A 16835-nucleotide genomic window follows, 5' to 3' on the forward strand; every position below is an offset into this window, starting at 1 on the left:
GGAGTAGGCTCAAATGAATGGGCCTAGACCGGAGGGTGCTGCTGTCGCTCATGGAAAAAAAAAGTAGCCTGGCGGTCTACATAGACCTCCATTGTAAGGGAGCGGATTGTAACGTGGAATCAGCGCCATAATCCGCCCCCTCTTGCCCAGTGTGAACGAGCCCTAACACTCATTTTATTTATTTCTGCTATTGTGTCAGATGGTGTTTAGAGAACATTTTTTGTAATATTTAAGAGAGGAAGTTACATAGGCTGTAAAGTTCCCATTTTTCCTAGCTGGTATAAAACCAGACAGAAGTAAACATCCCTTTATGGGTATTATACTACATACTGGATTTTCCCTATTAACAGCACATTTAGGGCTCGTTCACATGGAGTTTTTGGCAGCAAATTCTGACACTGAATCTGCCTCAAATATCAGCTCCCATTGACTTTAATGGGAGCTGCTCGCTTCTTTTTTCCCCACTAGCTAGTAGCAGAAAAAAGAAGAGACATGCCGCTTCTTCCCATTCATCTAGGCCTAATCCGGAGTGGAATGCCACGTCAGGATGGCTGTACACTGCATCGGCATTCTGCTGCGGTAAAAAAAAATAAATAAATAAAAAAAAAATGCACGTTGCACTTTAATGTTTATGGTGTGAATTTGTGAGCATTAAGGGGTGTTGGAATTTGATGCTGATTCTGCCCATCCGTCCCCCCCTTTCATTGGACTCTAATTAGGAGCAGAAAGCCGATCACTATGAGGAGCCTGCAAACTGAAAACAAAGGAATCTGTGGCGGATTTCCACCTTAAGTTACTCTATTTCCCACGCTGCCCCTTATATTGCATTGAACATGACTGAAAGCCACGCCCTTTTATTGCTAACTATACTGTCCGTCCAGCAGTCACATCCATAGGGTTAGCACTAAAGAAAGAGGACGTGCCAAAGCAGACTGCTAAATTCATGATACGTCTAGTCATATGACTTTACTTCAGCAGCCATTAAATGGACGGAGGGAAAAAAAAAAAAAAATCCTTGAAAAACCACCAGAACATACAACCTTCCGCTGAATTCACCACTGCGCCCTGGTCTCTGCTTTTAGTTTCCGTCTTCTGCCGACAGAAGACGGAAACCTGACAGTGTCCAGCAGTTTTGTGCTCTCTGCGGCGAAAGTTTTTTTTTTTTTTTAAATGAACGCTCACGGCCGGACACTTTTCAAACCCATTCAAATGCCTGCAGGTTTCCATCTCCTGTCCAGTTTTGGGCAGGAAACCTGCATAACAGAGACTAGGCACAGATGTGAACGAGCCCTTACCAGTAGCCATGTTAGGCAGTACTTTTCCAAGAGTCCAGGCTGCATTTCCCAGACTGAACGTGTGAATGGAGCTCTATACAATGAGCTACAACATTATGAGCTCCAGAACTGAACAAGCCACATGTACAACAGATCATTCACTATGACAGTGAATGGATAGCGAGTTTCATTCACAGCCTTCAGCACAAGAAATACAAAAGCCACATGGTCTGAGTGAATACAACATTTAAGAGTTGCACATTGTCGCCCCCTTCAAATGGGAGTCTTTGCTGACATCCATACTGTTGCTGCTGTAGACAGTCACATACGTCAAAAGCTGTTATTTGAGGTGGCACGCAAACTCAGAGCAACCATTCCTGGGAGCACGATGAACTTGGAACAGGTTTCAAAAAGCAAAACATCCTTCCAGTTGCCCAGCACTAAATGCTGATCCTTCATGGAAGAATGCTGTGCTAAATAATTGAGGCAAGCTTACAGATACAAGCCAGTTTTTATTAGAAAACATACACTGGAGAAGTCTCCAACCGGTTTAACATGGTTAACTGTGCTCACTTATACAAGTACCTGTCCATTACTATAACGCTTATATAGTCTTGGCAAGTAAGGTATAGAATATATAAGAAAAAAAAAAGTCAAATCGGACCATACGGTGTTCACAAAGGGCAAATACTGTGCCCAGTTCACATTACATACTTTATCAGCAAGTGTATTGTAGAGTCACTTTACATACAGCATAAAGTTACCCTACAACAGACTGGATAAGGGGGAGAAAAAAAATTCATTAGGCTATAGGCCTAGAAGCCTGAAAAATGGTATTTGTAGTGTTAAAGAACTTTTTTGTAATGATCCAGCCTTACAGAAGATGAGAATGCAAAAAAAAACAAACCAAACCCCATGGCTACAGAATTACCAGTTTTAACACCCCAAATACCACGGCGTTTAGTGTATCGATTCTAGTGTTACGCTTGTGCTGCTGAAGGCTTTCAGGTACACAGCTCTGGTTTCTTTTAATAATCTGACATTAACTCATGAATAAAAAAAAAAGCATGTTTATTTCGGGTCGAGCAATACTTTTGCCCTGTTAAGCGAGGAAACACTGAACTACATGATTTTATTTTTTTTTAAAGTTAAAATCTTCTGAATTCTTTATTCCTGCTATCACTAGCACAATTTACAGGGCAGTATACCTGATGTCATGGGGTGGGAACGGGAGAACAAACTACAACAGATAAAAAGACCTCAGGAATGTACATCTAAATCAACACTACATTGCATCAATCATCAGCTGCACTGCTTACAAACTGAGGCTATTACAGTCCTGAACAAGAAAATGCCTCCTGTATAAGCTGCGGTAACTTTTCTGACTATGGATCATCGCTGCTCCTGTAGTAGATTTTATAGTTCCTCTAATGCACATGGACGACTGTCTCAAAGTAACCTGCAGCTTTCCTGACAACTCCTCGCTCTCTTGCTAAGAACTGTAGCCTGTTGAATGATATAGGACAAGAAGATTATTATTCAAGTGCTTCTGCAGCCAAGGCCATTCATTATCACAAGACAACACAGCCACGGTTAAGTTACCTTTTTCTGTTGTAGACTCAAAACCTTCGGCTCCCGTAGCTTCCGCCGCCGCCGCTTCCGCCACCGGATCCATAGCCACCTGCAGAAGAAGAATTTCCAAAATCTCAAATGGAAATAAGTAAAAAAGTACATAAAGTGAAAGTTGTGCCAGGCACAAATGCATCAGCCTACATACCACCGTAGGGGCCACTGCCGCTACCAGAGCTTCTTCCACTGAAGCTGCCGCCTCCCTTCATGGGACCATAGCTAGACTGTTGCTGGCCACCATAATTACCAAAGTCATTGTAGTTGCCTAGAATAGAGAAGAGGGGAGAGAAAAAAAAAAAAGGCAGCTCATACAACTGGATTTTTTTTTTTCTGCATCTATGTATGTTGTAAGTTAGAAGTAGCCAAAACTTATCTTGTTTCTGTTTTAAAGAGGACCTTTCATGGTTTGGGCACAGGCAGTTCTATATACTGCTGGAAAGCCGACAGTGCACTGAATTCAGCTTTCCCGATCTGTGCCCCGGGTAGAGCTATTGGTGCTGGTACCGTAGCTCTTTACAGTTAGAAGGGCGTTTCTGACTGTCAGGAACGTCTTTCTCCACAGCAGCGCCTATAGCACTGTACAGTGTGAGCGGGGAGGCTAGTATTATCAGGAGGGGAGGGGGCATTCCTCCCTGGTCTCAGAGCACAGCGCTATTGGCGCTGCTTGTACAGAAGGACAGTCCTGACAGACTGTCAGAAACACCTGACTGTTAAGAGCTACGGTATCGGCACCGCTAGCTCTTCCCCCGGGGCACAGATCGAGAAAGCCGACAGTGCACTGAATTCAGCGCACTGTCTGCTTTCCAGCAGTATATAGAACTGCCTGTGCCCCAAACCATGAAAGGTCCTCTTTAAACCATAGCTAATGGAACATTAGGGGATACTACTTACCACCAAAGTTACCGCCTTCATTGTAGCCATCGTATCCACCCCCACTGCCACCGCCGTATCCACCACCTTGGTTTCCATAACCTGGGCTACCACCATAGCCTCTGCCTCCATAACCAGGGCCGCCACCATAGCTTCCACCACCTGGTTTACAAAACAAAAACAGCTATCGGAAAGTAATTTGGAAAAGGGCGTGCACCCGCCACTTGTCACATTTCATATTAGGCGTTTATTTTGAACGAGAACAAAATCTAGAAACTCTAGGCCGAAGATTCTGGATCTTCCTTTGGATCAAGTAGGAATCTGGAAGGTGAACACTACATTCAGCCATCCAGTACACTATTTCTTCAGGTTATGAACGCAAATAAAATATTGAGTTGCAATTTACCCTTCATGTTTTTTTTTGCTGTTCTTTTAAGGAAACAATTTGACCATTTCTGAACATATAGAACAGCGAGTGAATGAATGCACATATAGAAGTGAATGAACTTATAGGGTAGAACAGAATTCTGAATTAACAACGTAAGATAGTTTCTAAAGGATACACTATTTTGCCATATCTTACAACATGAGATATTTGAGACCAAAACCAAAAGAGAAGATAAGACCACAAGAGTAACCTCATGTCAGAAGATGATAGTTGCAGAATTTGGATAGGGGAGGGCAAGCACAAGAGCAGTCAAGTATAAGTCTCAGCCACTTTGGAGGTCGAAGTGACAAGAGAACCTATAAGTCTAGAATATGCACTTGCACCATATTAAATATTTTAGTTTCCAGTGCTTATGTGTCCACTTAATCAGGGTTAGGAAAAGACTAATCATTTAGGCAGAGGTAAGCAATTGTCAGGATCTATCATTACAAATTTAGTAACTTGCTCACAAAACCCAAAGTGCCTTGAAACAAGCCCAAAAACACTGACTTGCGAACCAACTATTGACCTGTACAGAAAATGGAAAGGAATACACTTACCATCTCCACCAAAGCCATTGTACCCATCTCCACCACCACCATAACCGCCTCTGCCACCGCCATAGCCACCTAAAAGTAGGGAGAAAAACTCCATTAAACATTTTGTATCTTATATGTAACTAATCTTTGAGAAGATCTAGGGTTGGGCAACTCGCCTCGGTTTCCAAAGCCTCCACCGCCTCCTCTTCCAAAGTTTCCTCCACCGCTTCCATAATTTCCACCTCTACCCATGAAATTGCTTCCTCCACCTCCACGGCCTAATGTGAAAATGGAAGACTTTCAAAATACATCCCATCCCACAATGTACCATAAAGCAGGTATGTATAGAATAGCCGAAAACAAACCTCTCTGGGAACTGGCCGTTTGCATCTCCTGCTTTGAAAGGGCTTTTTTCACTTCACAGTTGTGGCCATTGATGGTGTGGTATTTCTGGACTAAAATGCACAAAAAAAAAAAAAAAATTCTATAAGCAAACACCATAAATTTCATATCAATTTACCCTATAACTAGAATGCTTGCAGGAACATCCCCAGTCAAACAATTAGTCTAGCAAGTCTTTCTTCTGGATGATAAGGTGTACAAGTTCCTTATTTGTTCTCTTGTATGAAGATATTGTGCAGACCCTCCTGAAGTCTACAGATGATGACCACTGTCTACAACAGGGTTCAGCTCCTGTAAAACTACTCCAACAATCAGCATGCTCCATTCACTTCTATGGGAGTTCCATGAACAGTAGAGAGCAAGTATGCTGGAGTGCCAAAGGTTGCTAACCCCGGCATAGAAAATACTAGTCATTCAAAGGCAAGAATCATGACCAGAAAGCATCAAAAACGCAGATTGTGGCCTGGTTCACATCTGCGTGCGGATTTCCGTTCAGGGTCCGCTTAGGAACCCCCGAACGGAAACCTATCCGCATAAAAAAAAATAAAAAATTACCTAAGGAAACCTGCAAACCCCATAGACCATAAAGGGGGCAGTGTGGTTTCCGCACGAAAAATGCAGAGAAGTACTGTTTTCAAGACTTCTCTCCTCATATTTCATGCGGATAGGGAAACTGAATGGCCCGAACGCAGATGTGAAACAGGCTTTACACACAAGTAATCCAAACAAGTGGAATCATTTCCACTGTTCAGTCTCAATAACACTCGCATATTTAAAAGGATTTTAGCTAGGAGTCAGAAGGGAGTGCAAAAACTGTTATTTGAAGCAAAAGGCTAAACTTATGGGTAATGAGAAAGCAGACATCCCAGACAAGTTTACTTACCAACAATCTTATCAACTGTATCGTGGTCATCAAATGTGACAAAAGCAAAACCACGCTTCTTTCCGCTCTGGCGATCTTCCATAACTTCAATTGTTTCAATCTTGCCGTAGGTCTCAAAATAGTCTCGTAAATGGTATTCCTCAGTGTCTTCTTTTATACCACCCACAAATATTTTCTTTACAGTGAGGTGTGCTCCAGGTCTGACCGAATCCTAGAAGGGGGAGGGGACCAAAATATTTAGTAGCAAATACAAGAAAAGTGGCAAAAAAGGCTAGCCAGGAGAAGCCCAGTAAAAACGCATACTTCTCTGGAAACTGCTCTTTTGGGTTCGACAACACGTCCATCAACTTTGTGTGGCCTCGCAGCCATGGCTGCGTCAACTTCTTCCACACATGAGTAGGTGACAAAACCAAAGCCTCTGGAACGTTTTGTCTGTGGGTCTCTCATAACCTACATAGACAAAAAAAAAAAAAAGTTAATTCTGTACCAGACAGGTTACATGGTTTTGAAAGATTAGATGACATGTTAATGCTAGAAGATAAAGATAACTGAAAAAGCACATCCTGCCCCATCTATGGGTGATGGGAAGAGAACCTGACTCCAACTAACGTAGAAGATTTCAGGCAGAAAAGCATGAAAAACAGCTTGAAAGTTAGCAATGGGAATTCGGCCCTTAACAGCATAAGGGTGCATTCACACTAAGTATACGCTCAGCTCACTGAGCGTAAAAGACGTTCAGAATGAGCGCGTACAAAGCAGATCCCATTCATTTCTATGGGAGCCGGCATATGTGCGCTCCCCATAGAAATAAATGGGCTGCTTTTTTCCCTAATGCTTTCAATGTCATACGCGCGTAATACAATAAAACCAATAGGGGAAAGAAGCAGCCCATTCATTTCTATGGGGAGCGCACGTATGCCGGCTCCCATAGAAATGAATGGGATCTGCTTTGTACTCGCTCATTCTGAACGTGTTTTACGCTCAGAATGAGCTGAGCGTATACTTAGTGTGAATGCACCCTTACAGTAACCAAGACCATAGCAGCAACAGGGACTAAATTCCCTCTGGTAGAGCCACAACATAAATAGAAGTCAAGATTGCCATTAAAGGCAGCTTTCCAGGATTTTATTAGTGGTAACCCACTCTTAGAAAGAATTCACAGTGTTTTTAAACACATCAAAAAACACATTTGATAACCATACATGCATGCAATGGCTATAATAGAAAGTGAGCAAGATGTTGTAACCCAATAGCTAGAAGTGAGATTACACTCAGTGCTGCAATGTATACTGCAAACAAACATCTGAGTCTGGCTCCATAGAGGACTGAGGCAACCCCTAGAGTTTAACCTTCGCCCAAGAGACTTCCCGGGTTCCACATAGGAACAGTATACGATGTGAAAATAACCCTTTTGCCCAGAGATGGAAGAAAAAAAACCAACAAAAATAAAAAATAATAATTCTGCCAGCTATAGGGAGATGAACCATGCATAAAAACCAGTATGGTTTATGTTACATGAGTTGCGCACAAGATAGCAGCACTATGGATGTAGGTTTGAGAAAAAGAATAACTTACCACACAGTCTGTGAGCTTTCCCCATTGTTCAAAGTGTTCCCTCAAGCTGTCATCGGTGGTCTCAAAACTCAAGCCGCCAATAAACAGCTTCCTTAATTGTTCAGGTTCTTTGGGCTCATGTCCCTGTTTGGAGAAAAACAAAACAAAAAACTTAGGTCTGAAAGGGCTAAAAGGTAAACAGCCCATATCTATCTATCTATCTATCTATCTATCTATCTATCTATCTATCTATCTATCTAGTTCAAAGGAAATCCCATGGGAGGTAAAAACATATCAGACCTGGATTTCATATGCAAAAGAATCCATAATGTGTATCATCATAGAAGTAACTCAACCCTAATGACTAGAGATGAGCGAGTACTATTCGAAACGGCCGTTTCAAATAGCACGCACCAATAGGAATGAATGGACGCAGCCGGCACGCAGGGGATTAAGCGGCCGGCCAAGTCTGCGTGCCGGCCGCTTCCATTCATTCCTATGGGTGTGTGCTATTTGAAACGGCCGTTTCGAATAGTACTCGCTCATCTCTAGTAATGACTAACGGTAAGTGTTTCTCAGGACAGGTGTGTATGGTGGAACGTGTAGCTAGCCCAGTCACTGTGTTACTCAAAGTTCCAGCAATGAAACCCCCACCTATCAGCATTTACATGATGAAGACTCTCCTCTATGAGAACCATAAGAACATAACTGAAGAATAACCACAGCTGTATCTCAGATTTCATGTTCCAGAGATGACCCCCCCCCCCCCCCCCTCCAAAAAAGGTGCAAGTGTTCTTTCACCTTATTGCCAAGCTTAATATATTAAAGGGCTATTCCCAACTTGGGCATTCAATCATATCCTGAGATTCGCATGTTTGAGTAGGAGTTGAGTCTCCCAAACTGTAGGATTAGGTGGTAGGTAGTGGGTAGGAGGACCCCTTTACACATATGAAGGTGCCCGCAGTAAGACCCACATATAACAGACATCTACAGCACTTCCAATAAGTGTCCTAAGTGGGAGTACCCCGCTAAACAAGTGTCCTTAGAAGTATTGTATACTTACTGCATCATCTGATGAACTCCAGTGTTCCTAATAAAATACAAAAAAAAAAACATCTTTTACCATGACAGACATGATCCACTAACATTTGAACTACTATTACCCCAATAAAAAGCATACAGGCGGCCTTATACATTGATGTCAGGTGAACCTGACATACATGGATGACTAGTATTTCAAAATACCAGACACTGTTCTCCTATGTAACCACATGCAAGGTCTGCTAGTATAGATGTATGGAGAACCTCACAACTATAGCCATTGGCCGAACTAACACAGGAACTGCTGATTTGTGGGCACCTTTAGTAGTGTAACCCACCCCCATCACTTGTGACTCTTCAGTCTTATATTCTAGCATTAGTTTTGCCAGTGTTCACCTCACCGTTAGTGATCAGAGGGCAAGTGAGGAAATGCGTTCTGAGTTTCAGGTAAAACATGCTTATGTAAAGACTTATGTAAGCGAGAGTTATAAGTCATTGGACGCCACTAACCAGGGGAGTTGCATATAATGAATCTTAATCTATCCTATGCTAATTGGCTGTAGGGGCATCAGACTACTGATCTGGTACCAAGTGAATGGTCAGCACATGAGAAGTGAAAGTCCAGACAACGGCTTAAACATTGTATAGTGGAGATAGTAAATGTACAGCTTGTGATGCCTATATGACACTTGTGTGCATTATGGAGGCCTTCACAAACTGATCAATATTTGAAGGAAGAGAGTATATGGGTTTAAAATAGAGCTATGCAAACTACACATTAGAATAATGACTACAGGTTACACTATTGCTACCTAATATCAGTACTAAATAGAGCTACAAGCACAGCCTGCGGCTAAAGAGCAAGTGACAACTTTAAATAGCCCGTGGAAATTCTCTGTGAATACGACCCCCACGCTGTGCTCTACTATAAACTGTACTAGAAGGGCAGCCAGAGGGGAATGCCAACACTACAACATCTCCGGCAGGCTGAGGCGTTAGCAATGATTGGGATCCCAATAGCCAGAGCACCACAGATCATTTACGTGTACAAGATATGGTGATAAGTGATCAATGGGTCCAGCCATTCTGGGGGTCCCCAAATCAGATGTGAATTGTGCTGTACTCTGCTAACTACATCCGTCCTATGGGAGTAGTAACATGCACACCACCAATGCCCCCACACAGGGGACTGACTCCATTTATTCCAAACCTCTGGTGATCACTTACTCCAGATCCTATCCTATAGATATAAAGGATTTGTCACTAAAACTTTATATTTTGAGGACATATCCTAGGCCAGTGATGGCGAACCTATGGCACGCGTGCCAGAGAGGGCACGCAGAGCCCCCTCTGCTGGCACGCGTGCTGTCGCCCTGATCGCTCACTAACGGCGAATCCGATGCAGGATTCCCCGTTAGTGAGCGATCGCTGCCTTCAGCTGGTTGTGCAAATGCGCATCCAGCTGAAAGCTGTCAGTGTAGCTCAGTGTAGGCCACGCGTACTACGCGGCCTACACTGACTACAGAGTGTGACCTCTGAACAAGCGCGGGCGTGATGACGTAAGTCATCAGCGCGCGCAGTGAACAGAAGAGAGAACACCCGGCAGCTCTTCAGGTAACTATATTGTGTTTGTTTGCACTGTCAGGGGAGGGGGGCAACGGTAGACATTTCATGTTGTGTAGGAGGGGGCTACTGTAGACTTTCATGCTGTGCGGGTAGGGGGCTACTGTGGACCATTTTATGCTGCTACTGTGGATCTTTCATGCTCTGTGGGAGGGGGCTACTGTGGACCAGTTCATGTTGTGTGGGAGGGGGCTACTCTGGACCATTTCATGCTGTGTGGGAGGGGGCTACTGTGGACCATTTCATGTTGTGTGGGAGGGGGCTACTGTGGACCATTTCATGTTGTGTGGGAGGGGGCTACTGTGGACCATTTCATGTTGTGTAGGAGGGGGCTACTGTGGATCTTTCATGCTCTGTGGGAGGGGGCTACTGTGGACCATTTCATGTTGTGTGGGAGGGGGCTATTGTGGACCAGTTCATGTTGTGTGGGAGGGGGCTACAGTGGACCAGTTCATGTTGTGTGGGAGGGGGCTATTGTGGACCAGTTCATGTTGTGTGGGAGGGGGCTATTGTGGACCAGTTCATGTTGTGTGGGAGGGGGCTACTGTGGACCAGTTCATGTTGTGTGGGAGGGGGCTACTGTGGACCAGTTCATGTTGTGTGGGAGGGGGCTACTGTGGACCAGTTCATGCTGTGTGGGAGGGGGCTACTGTGGAGTATACAGGTATAATCCTGTGTGGGGGCCACTGTGGGCCAGATTGTACTGTGTGGGGGGCCACTGAGGGGCAGATTGTACTGTGTGGGGGGGCCACTGAGGGGCAGATTGTACTGTGTGGGGTCCCCTCACTATGTATATCACACAGTATTTGTTTTATAGCAGACGTGAAATTAGTACAGGATGTAATAACATTGCACGGTAACTATAAAACAGATCCTGTGCGATGTAAATAGTGAAAATTAATTGTTTAAAAGTACAGAATGCAGAGACCTTTACCTTTCAGTACAAGATCTGTAAAGCCCCAGTCACATGACTGTAATTTGTGGGTCCGCAATTGTGGACCCACAGAGTTTTAAGGTTAAATTGCCGTGTTGGCACTCCGTGATAATTTATTTGGTTTTGGGTTGCAGTTTAGGCACTCGGTCTCAAAAAGGTTCGCCATCACTGTCCTAGGCTGTATCAGACTAATGGGTGTCTCACACCCGTTAGCCAGATACAGGGCACTTTCTTACGGGCTTCATTTTTACAGCGGTCACTGTGCAGAGTATATCCCCTGTCTTCTATGTTTGGAATGATTCTGAGGATATTAAATTTATATGGTTTTATTTACATTTTAACCCCTTAATCTAAAACAATTTTTTTTCTTCTAAAAGTCGCCATATCCTTGCACTCTACTTTTTTTTATACTTCTGTGAAACGGGGATGCACAGGGCGTCTTTACGGGGCCGGGTGTACTTTTTAGTTATACCATTTTGGGGAATTGCTATTGCTTTGATCACTTTTTATCAGAGGAAAAACAATGTCAAAACAGGTTTGGCACTTTTGATTTTTTTTCCCTCCACTATAGAGTTTACCGTACAGGAAAAATATTTTTATACATTTGTAGAGCGGGCGTTTTCGGACACAGGGATATCTAATGTGTCTAATATTTTTTTTTTTTTTACATTTATTAGACCACCTGGTGGGTTGGCAACAGGGGTGCAGTAATGAGACCTGCCGGTAGCCCTAAATGGAGTTTATCACTTTGTGATATGTTGGGATTAGAGATGAGCGAACACTGTTCGGATCAGCCGATCCGAACAGCATGCTCCCATAGAAAAGAATGGAAGCACCTGTGACGCTAGCCACCGGCAAAGTCAGCGTCACAGGTGCTTCCATTCATTTCTATGGGAGCATGCTGTTCGGATCGGCTGATCCGAACAGTGTTCACTCATCTCTAGTTGGGATCTAACGTCCAAACCCTGCACAGATCAGGTGTTCTGGCAGACTACAGAAGATTGAGTAGAGGATGAGGAGTGCGTCCCTACTCAAGTAATAGAGTACTATACAGGGGACAGCCCTGAACTCCGCTCCTAGTACTTGTATAAGATCCAGTACTGCATCTATTGCAAATCCAAACTGTGCAAGGTTCAGGGGTTCCACACAAAAGCTGTCAGTACGAAAAACACCACTTGGTTAAATCAACTTTCTGCTCCATCACGGCATCCAATGGGTGTCACTACTTGCACTTCTCTGTGTTAGATATACGTTATACAATGTTATGTAACACGGTATCGCGGCAGATTAGCTCCATTCAAGTGACTAGGAGTAAGCTGCAATACCAAGCACAGCCTCTACTACACGTATGGCGCTGTGCTCGGTATTCAGTGAGGAGACCTCAGTCCTTACCTGGACATTGTGGCCTATTAGCTAATGTGTGGGGACACTGGACCCTAAATGATCATATATGCTAAGGATAGGACATCAATAGCCACAACCCCAGCAAACCCCTATACGCAACGGTCACACATGTACCAGGGGACGTGACTATAATGGGATCCATTGGGTACCCGTCATCTTAAACTGGACCTGTCGGGTGAAAAAGTTGCACTCGCAACAATGCCTGCAAATGGAGACGCAGGCATGGATGGGAAGCCGAAATACATCGGAAAATGCCATTAATTCCAGCTATTTTACCCATTCATAAGGTATACAGAGATTACTAAAGGGTTAAGGATAAGCCCGGCAACCAGTGAGACTAAACATTACATAATAGGCCCATCAGTGATATAACTACCCCGGGAGGGCCCAGGCTTTGTCCCCACCAGGGCACTACACAATGGCAGCTATTCGGCCTGGCTCCATCTTGCCGTCTCCTCGCCTCATGATGGCCGCCATTTGCAGGCCGCAGCACAATGAAGGCGGGAAGAAGCGCACGAAGCTCCAGGAACGGCCCGACAACAACGCTGAGAGCTGCGGATGTCAGTCAGGGATGTCGCGCACTGCGCTGGGCTCTGCACTATGTGGAGATTATACAGCGCTATTGAAACTATAAATACACTTATTCCCCGCCAAGCCGCGGTGTGCAAGGCACTCTGGGACTTGTAGTACCAATACAAGCGCTATCCGTGTTACGCCTACTCATAGAACTACAAATCCCATCAAGCCCTACACAGCGAAGCTCAGAACAACATGCAGGCGCCTACCCTTACACAATGAACCTAGGGGTATAACCGAGCATAAAGGCGCCACAACATGGCAACCCCGCTCGTCATGAGGAAAACACGACTAGGCCTCAGCCGTGTCAGGTCGTGTGTGTGACGCAGTTGACAGGACCTCGGTGTTGTTACATCCAAACAGGTAGCGGAGGGTGTATAAAATGTACCGCCCGAGCCCGCGCTTACCTCCATTCCGGGTCTGGGCATAGCTCTAAGCGCGTAGCTCTTACTACCACGGCCGAGAAGAAGAAGAGGAGGGAGAAAGAGCCTCGCAGCGTGACGTTACCCACGTTCGAGGCGCCAATCCCGCCCCCTCAGCCTCGCTATGATACCAGCCCCGCCCACTCACACTACGACGCTTCTGACTGACTGAGGCGACGGCCGCCATTTTGTGTAATAGTCGAGGAAGGAAAATAGGCGTCGTTTAAAGTAGCACATAACAAAAGGAAAGGGAAATAAATCTATTTGTAGATGATAGAACATTTATTTATACGGGCTCATATAATAAAACCACAGAAGTATTGGCAGATTTAGTGATTATACACACGTGCACGTTTTTTATGCGATTTTTTAACGTCTGATTCAGTTGTGGGGGCATCAAAAGAGAGAAGCCGCGTCACTGGGGCCAAAATGTGCCTGCCATGACTGTCGTGGCTTCCCCCTCCGGAGTAGGCTCAAATGAATGGGCCTAGACCGGAGGGTGCTGCCGCGAGGTGGACGCCGCTGTTGAATCAGCCGCGGCGTCCGCCTGAAGAAAGGACGGCTTTTTTTTTTTTTTTGTTTTTTTTAATAAATTCTTTATTTTTAAACACAAAATACAAACAGAGAAAAAAAAAAACAGAGTGTAACAACACTCAACAGAAACACATAAACCACAAAGGCCTGACATGAAAACAAGAGGACAATGACACAAAGGAAACTAGCAATACGAAACCAGGACCTCCACCAACTAGGCAAGCCGGGAGAGGCGACCTAGCCCCCCAAACCGAATAAGGGAGAAGGAGGAGGGGGGGATAGTGGGTGAGCAAAGGCAGGGGAGGGATAAAGAAGAAAGAGGAAAAGGCGAGGGGGAATGGGAGGTAGGGGGGATCCCCGGACCCAAATCACGAACAAACCACGATCCAAGGAGATATCTCTATCCCATAATGTCCCGGTATGCACAGGACCCCTGGAAAAGAATCCAGGGGGTCCAGGCCCTAACAAAAGCCTCATGGGTATCCCGAAGGGACGCCGTGAGGTCCTCCATGGACTGGATATCCTCCACCTTACGGAGCCAATGACGAAGAGAGGGAGGATCGGGGTACTTCCAAAGGGCAGGAATGCGGGCCCTAGCCGCATTGACCATGTGTCTTATTGCTGATTTACGGTAGGCACGGAGGGAGACATCTGAGAGATGTAGCAGAAAAAAGGCCGGGGTATTAGGTAAGGTAGTCTGGAAAATTTGGGTGATCAAACGGTGAACTTCGGCCCAAAAATCGCTCAAAACCGGACAACTCCAGAACACATGTAGGAGCGTCCCCTCCTCCGAGCCACAGCGCCAACAGAGCGGAGAAGAGGAAGGGAAAAACTTATGCAGCTGGGATGGAACATGATACCATCTAGTGAGGATCTTGTAACCCGCCTCTTGGTACTTACACACCACCAAGCTCTTATGGGCAAGTTCCAAGATCTGAGCACAATCAGTGTCCGACAAGGACAGATTAAGATCTACTTCCCACTTACTCAAGAAAGAGGGCCTGTGGTCCGGAGGGGGGGAGACCAGTAACCGATAGATATCAGACAGAGAGTGGCGGAGGAGACCGGAGCCAGTACAAGCCTTCTCGAAGCCCGTAAGGGGTCTATCAAAAGTGGCTTGTTTCTTTTTTCCGTGAGTGGCAAGTTGCCGCTCACGGAAAAAAGTAAACTGGCGGTCTACATAGACCTTCATTGTGAGGGGGCGGATTATGACGTGTGAACGGGGCTATAAGTGGATTGGGTTTCTGTTTTTCAGGTCCTTAAGCACAGGCGTGAACCTAGAGTCAGACTACATGAACACGACCATAGTCTGTCTGCAAATACATACCTCCCAACCGTCCCGGATTCTGCAGGACATTTGCAGATTTGGGGTCCTGTCCTGGTCGGCGGGATGTATGTCCCGGTTTCCACTCATCTGCGTCCGGAGGCGGACAGCTCTTGCTTCACCGCTGCACTGCAACCCCTGGAGCTGTAGGCGCAATGTGATGACATCACTCACATTGCACCTTCAACTCTGTGACTGAGACTGTAAGAGCATCAGGGGGGCGAGGAAAGGTAAGTATCGGGATACTTGTAGGTATGGGGATAGAGATGAGGGGGGACATGAAACTGGGGGAGAGATGGAGGGGGGAGGAACTTAATACTGTGGGACAGTTGGAAGGGAACATATTGTGAGGTCATATAATTTGCGTTCCGCTCCGGATTAGGCCCAAATGAATGGACCTAATCGGGAGGGAGCTTCGCACTGCGGACTTCACTGCTGAGTCAGCCGCAGAGTCCGCGGAAAGAAGGATCATCTCGCTTCTTTTTTCCGCTACTAGCTAGTAGTAGCAGGCGCTAAGTGGCCGGCCGCTGGCAAAGTCTGTGTTCCGGCCGCTTCCATTCATTCCTATGGGTGCGTGCTATTCGAAACGGGAGTTTCGAATAGTACTGGCTCATCTCTACTGATCAGTAATAACTATGGACGTCTGTAGTGGGCTCTAGAAATGAATGGGTCTGTGTACTCTCTATAGCGACAATATACTGAAAATAAGTACAGATGATCAAAGATCACTGGATCACTCTGCGACTCTTTCACTAATGCAAGTGAATGGAGTAGTATTGTGTCCCTGAATAGTATTAGAGACCTAGAAAAAAAGATGACTGATGGATTTTTTACATTAGTAATGTAGTTGTGTGGAAACAGGGTTATCAGGTTACAGCCATGTACCCCTAGACTAGGACTACATTCACACCTGCACTGTTATAGGAACAGAACAATAAAACAATAGCCCTTTTTAATTGGGCCAAAATATTTGGGTGAAAAAGGTAACCCTAGTGACCCTGTGGGTGCAATATTACTATAGTTGGTACTTTAACTAATGGGCACACAGAGGGAGCATTATTATATGGGGTGCACTATTACGTTGGGTGACACGGTTTCCGCTGTCATCATGTGTGATACTGATTACTGTAGGGGGCACTATCTGTGTAGTATTGGAATTTTCAGGGAGTCTATATGTATGGCACTATTACAGTATTTAGGGTGCAGCAGTAGGATATCATTGATGGAGGGGATGATGAAAATGTGAGAAACTTAAGATGTTTATGGCAGTGCACACCATGACCAGTTGGCCATTTTCCCTGTCAGAGTGTGTGGTTTGGTTGGGACAGGTGTGGTAAGAGTTGAGCTGCGTACGTAGTGGTAGTATACCCCTAGCGCTCTGTTGTCCACCGCTGTCCAT

At 45.2% G+C, this 16835-nt stretch overlaps 1 protein-coding gene across 2 annotated transcripts; it reads right to left on the reverse strand.

Annotated features, from left to right (window-relative positions):
• Nucleotides 1–2328: 2328 nt before the first annotated feature.
• HNRNPA3 (heterogeneous nuclear ribonucleoprotein A3) lies at nt 2329–13688 on the reverse strand. 2 transcript variants are annotated; one of them, XM_075283975.1, is made up of 12 exons: nt 13564–13688; nt 8642–8668; nt 7600–7722; nt 6328–6474; nt 6025–6235; nt 5105–5194; nt 4916–5017; nt 4761–4829; nt 3795–3935; nt 3052–3168; nt 2877–2955; nt 2329–2780 (listed from the first exon to the last, which is right to left on the reverse strand). In XM_075283975.1, exons 1-11 carry the CDS (start codon nt 13582–13584, stop codon nt 2894–2896), a joined length of 1110 nt encoding a protein of 369 aa, XP_075140076.1. In that variant the 5' UTR covers nt 13585–13688; the 3' UTR covers nt 2329–2780; nt 2877–2893. The 2 variants fall into 2 exon arrangements, with proteins under 2 accessions (XP_075140076.1, XP_075140075.1); XM_075283974.1 differs by having other exon boundaries at nt 2877–2979.
• Nucleotides 13689–16835: the final 3147 nt, after the last annotated feature.

The sequence above is a fragment of the Leptodactylus fuscus genome, chromosome 8, assembly GCF_031893055.1.
Source record: "Leptodactylus fuscus isolate aLepFus1 chromosome 8, aLepFus1.hap2, whole genome shotgun sequence".
NCBI classification, from domain to species: Eukaryota; Metazoa; Chordata; class Amphibia; order Anura; family Leptodactylidae; genus Leptodactylus; species Leptodactylus fuscus.

What these genes read in the sequence shown, in the direction of transcription:
- HNRNPA3 (XM_075283974.1), bottom strand. Translation starts at nt 13,584, where the DNA reads ATGCCCAGACCCGGAATGGAG. An exon ending in TGGAGGCTTTGGAAACCGAG is followed by an intron (nt 4,830 to 4,915) that starts GCGAGTTGCCCA and finishes CCCTACTTTTAG; the next exon opens with GTGGCTATGGCGGTGGCAGA. An exon ending in TGAAGGCGGTAACTTTGGTG is followed by an intron (nt 3,169 to 3,794) that starts GTAAGTAGTATC and finishes TCTCTATTCTAG; the next exon opens with GCAACTACAATGACTTTGGT.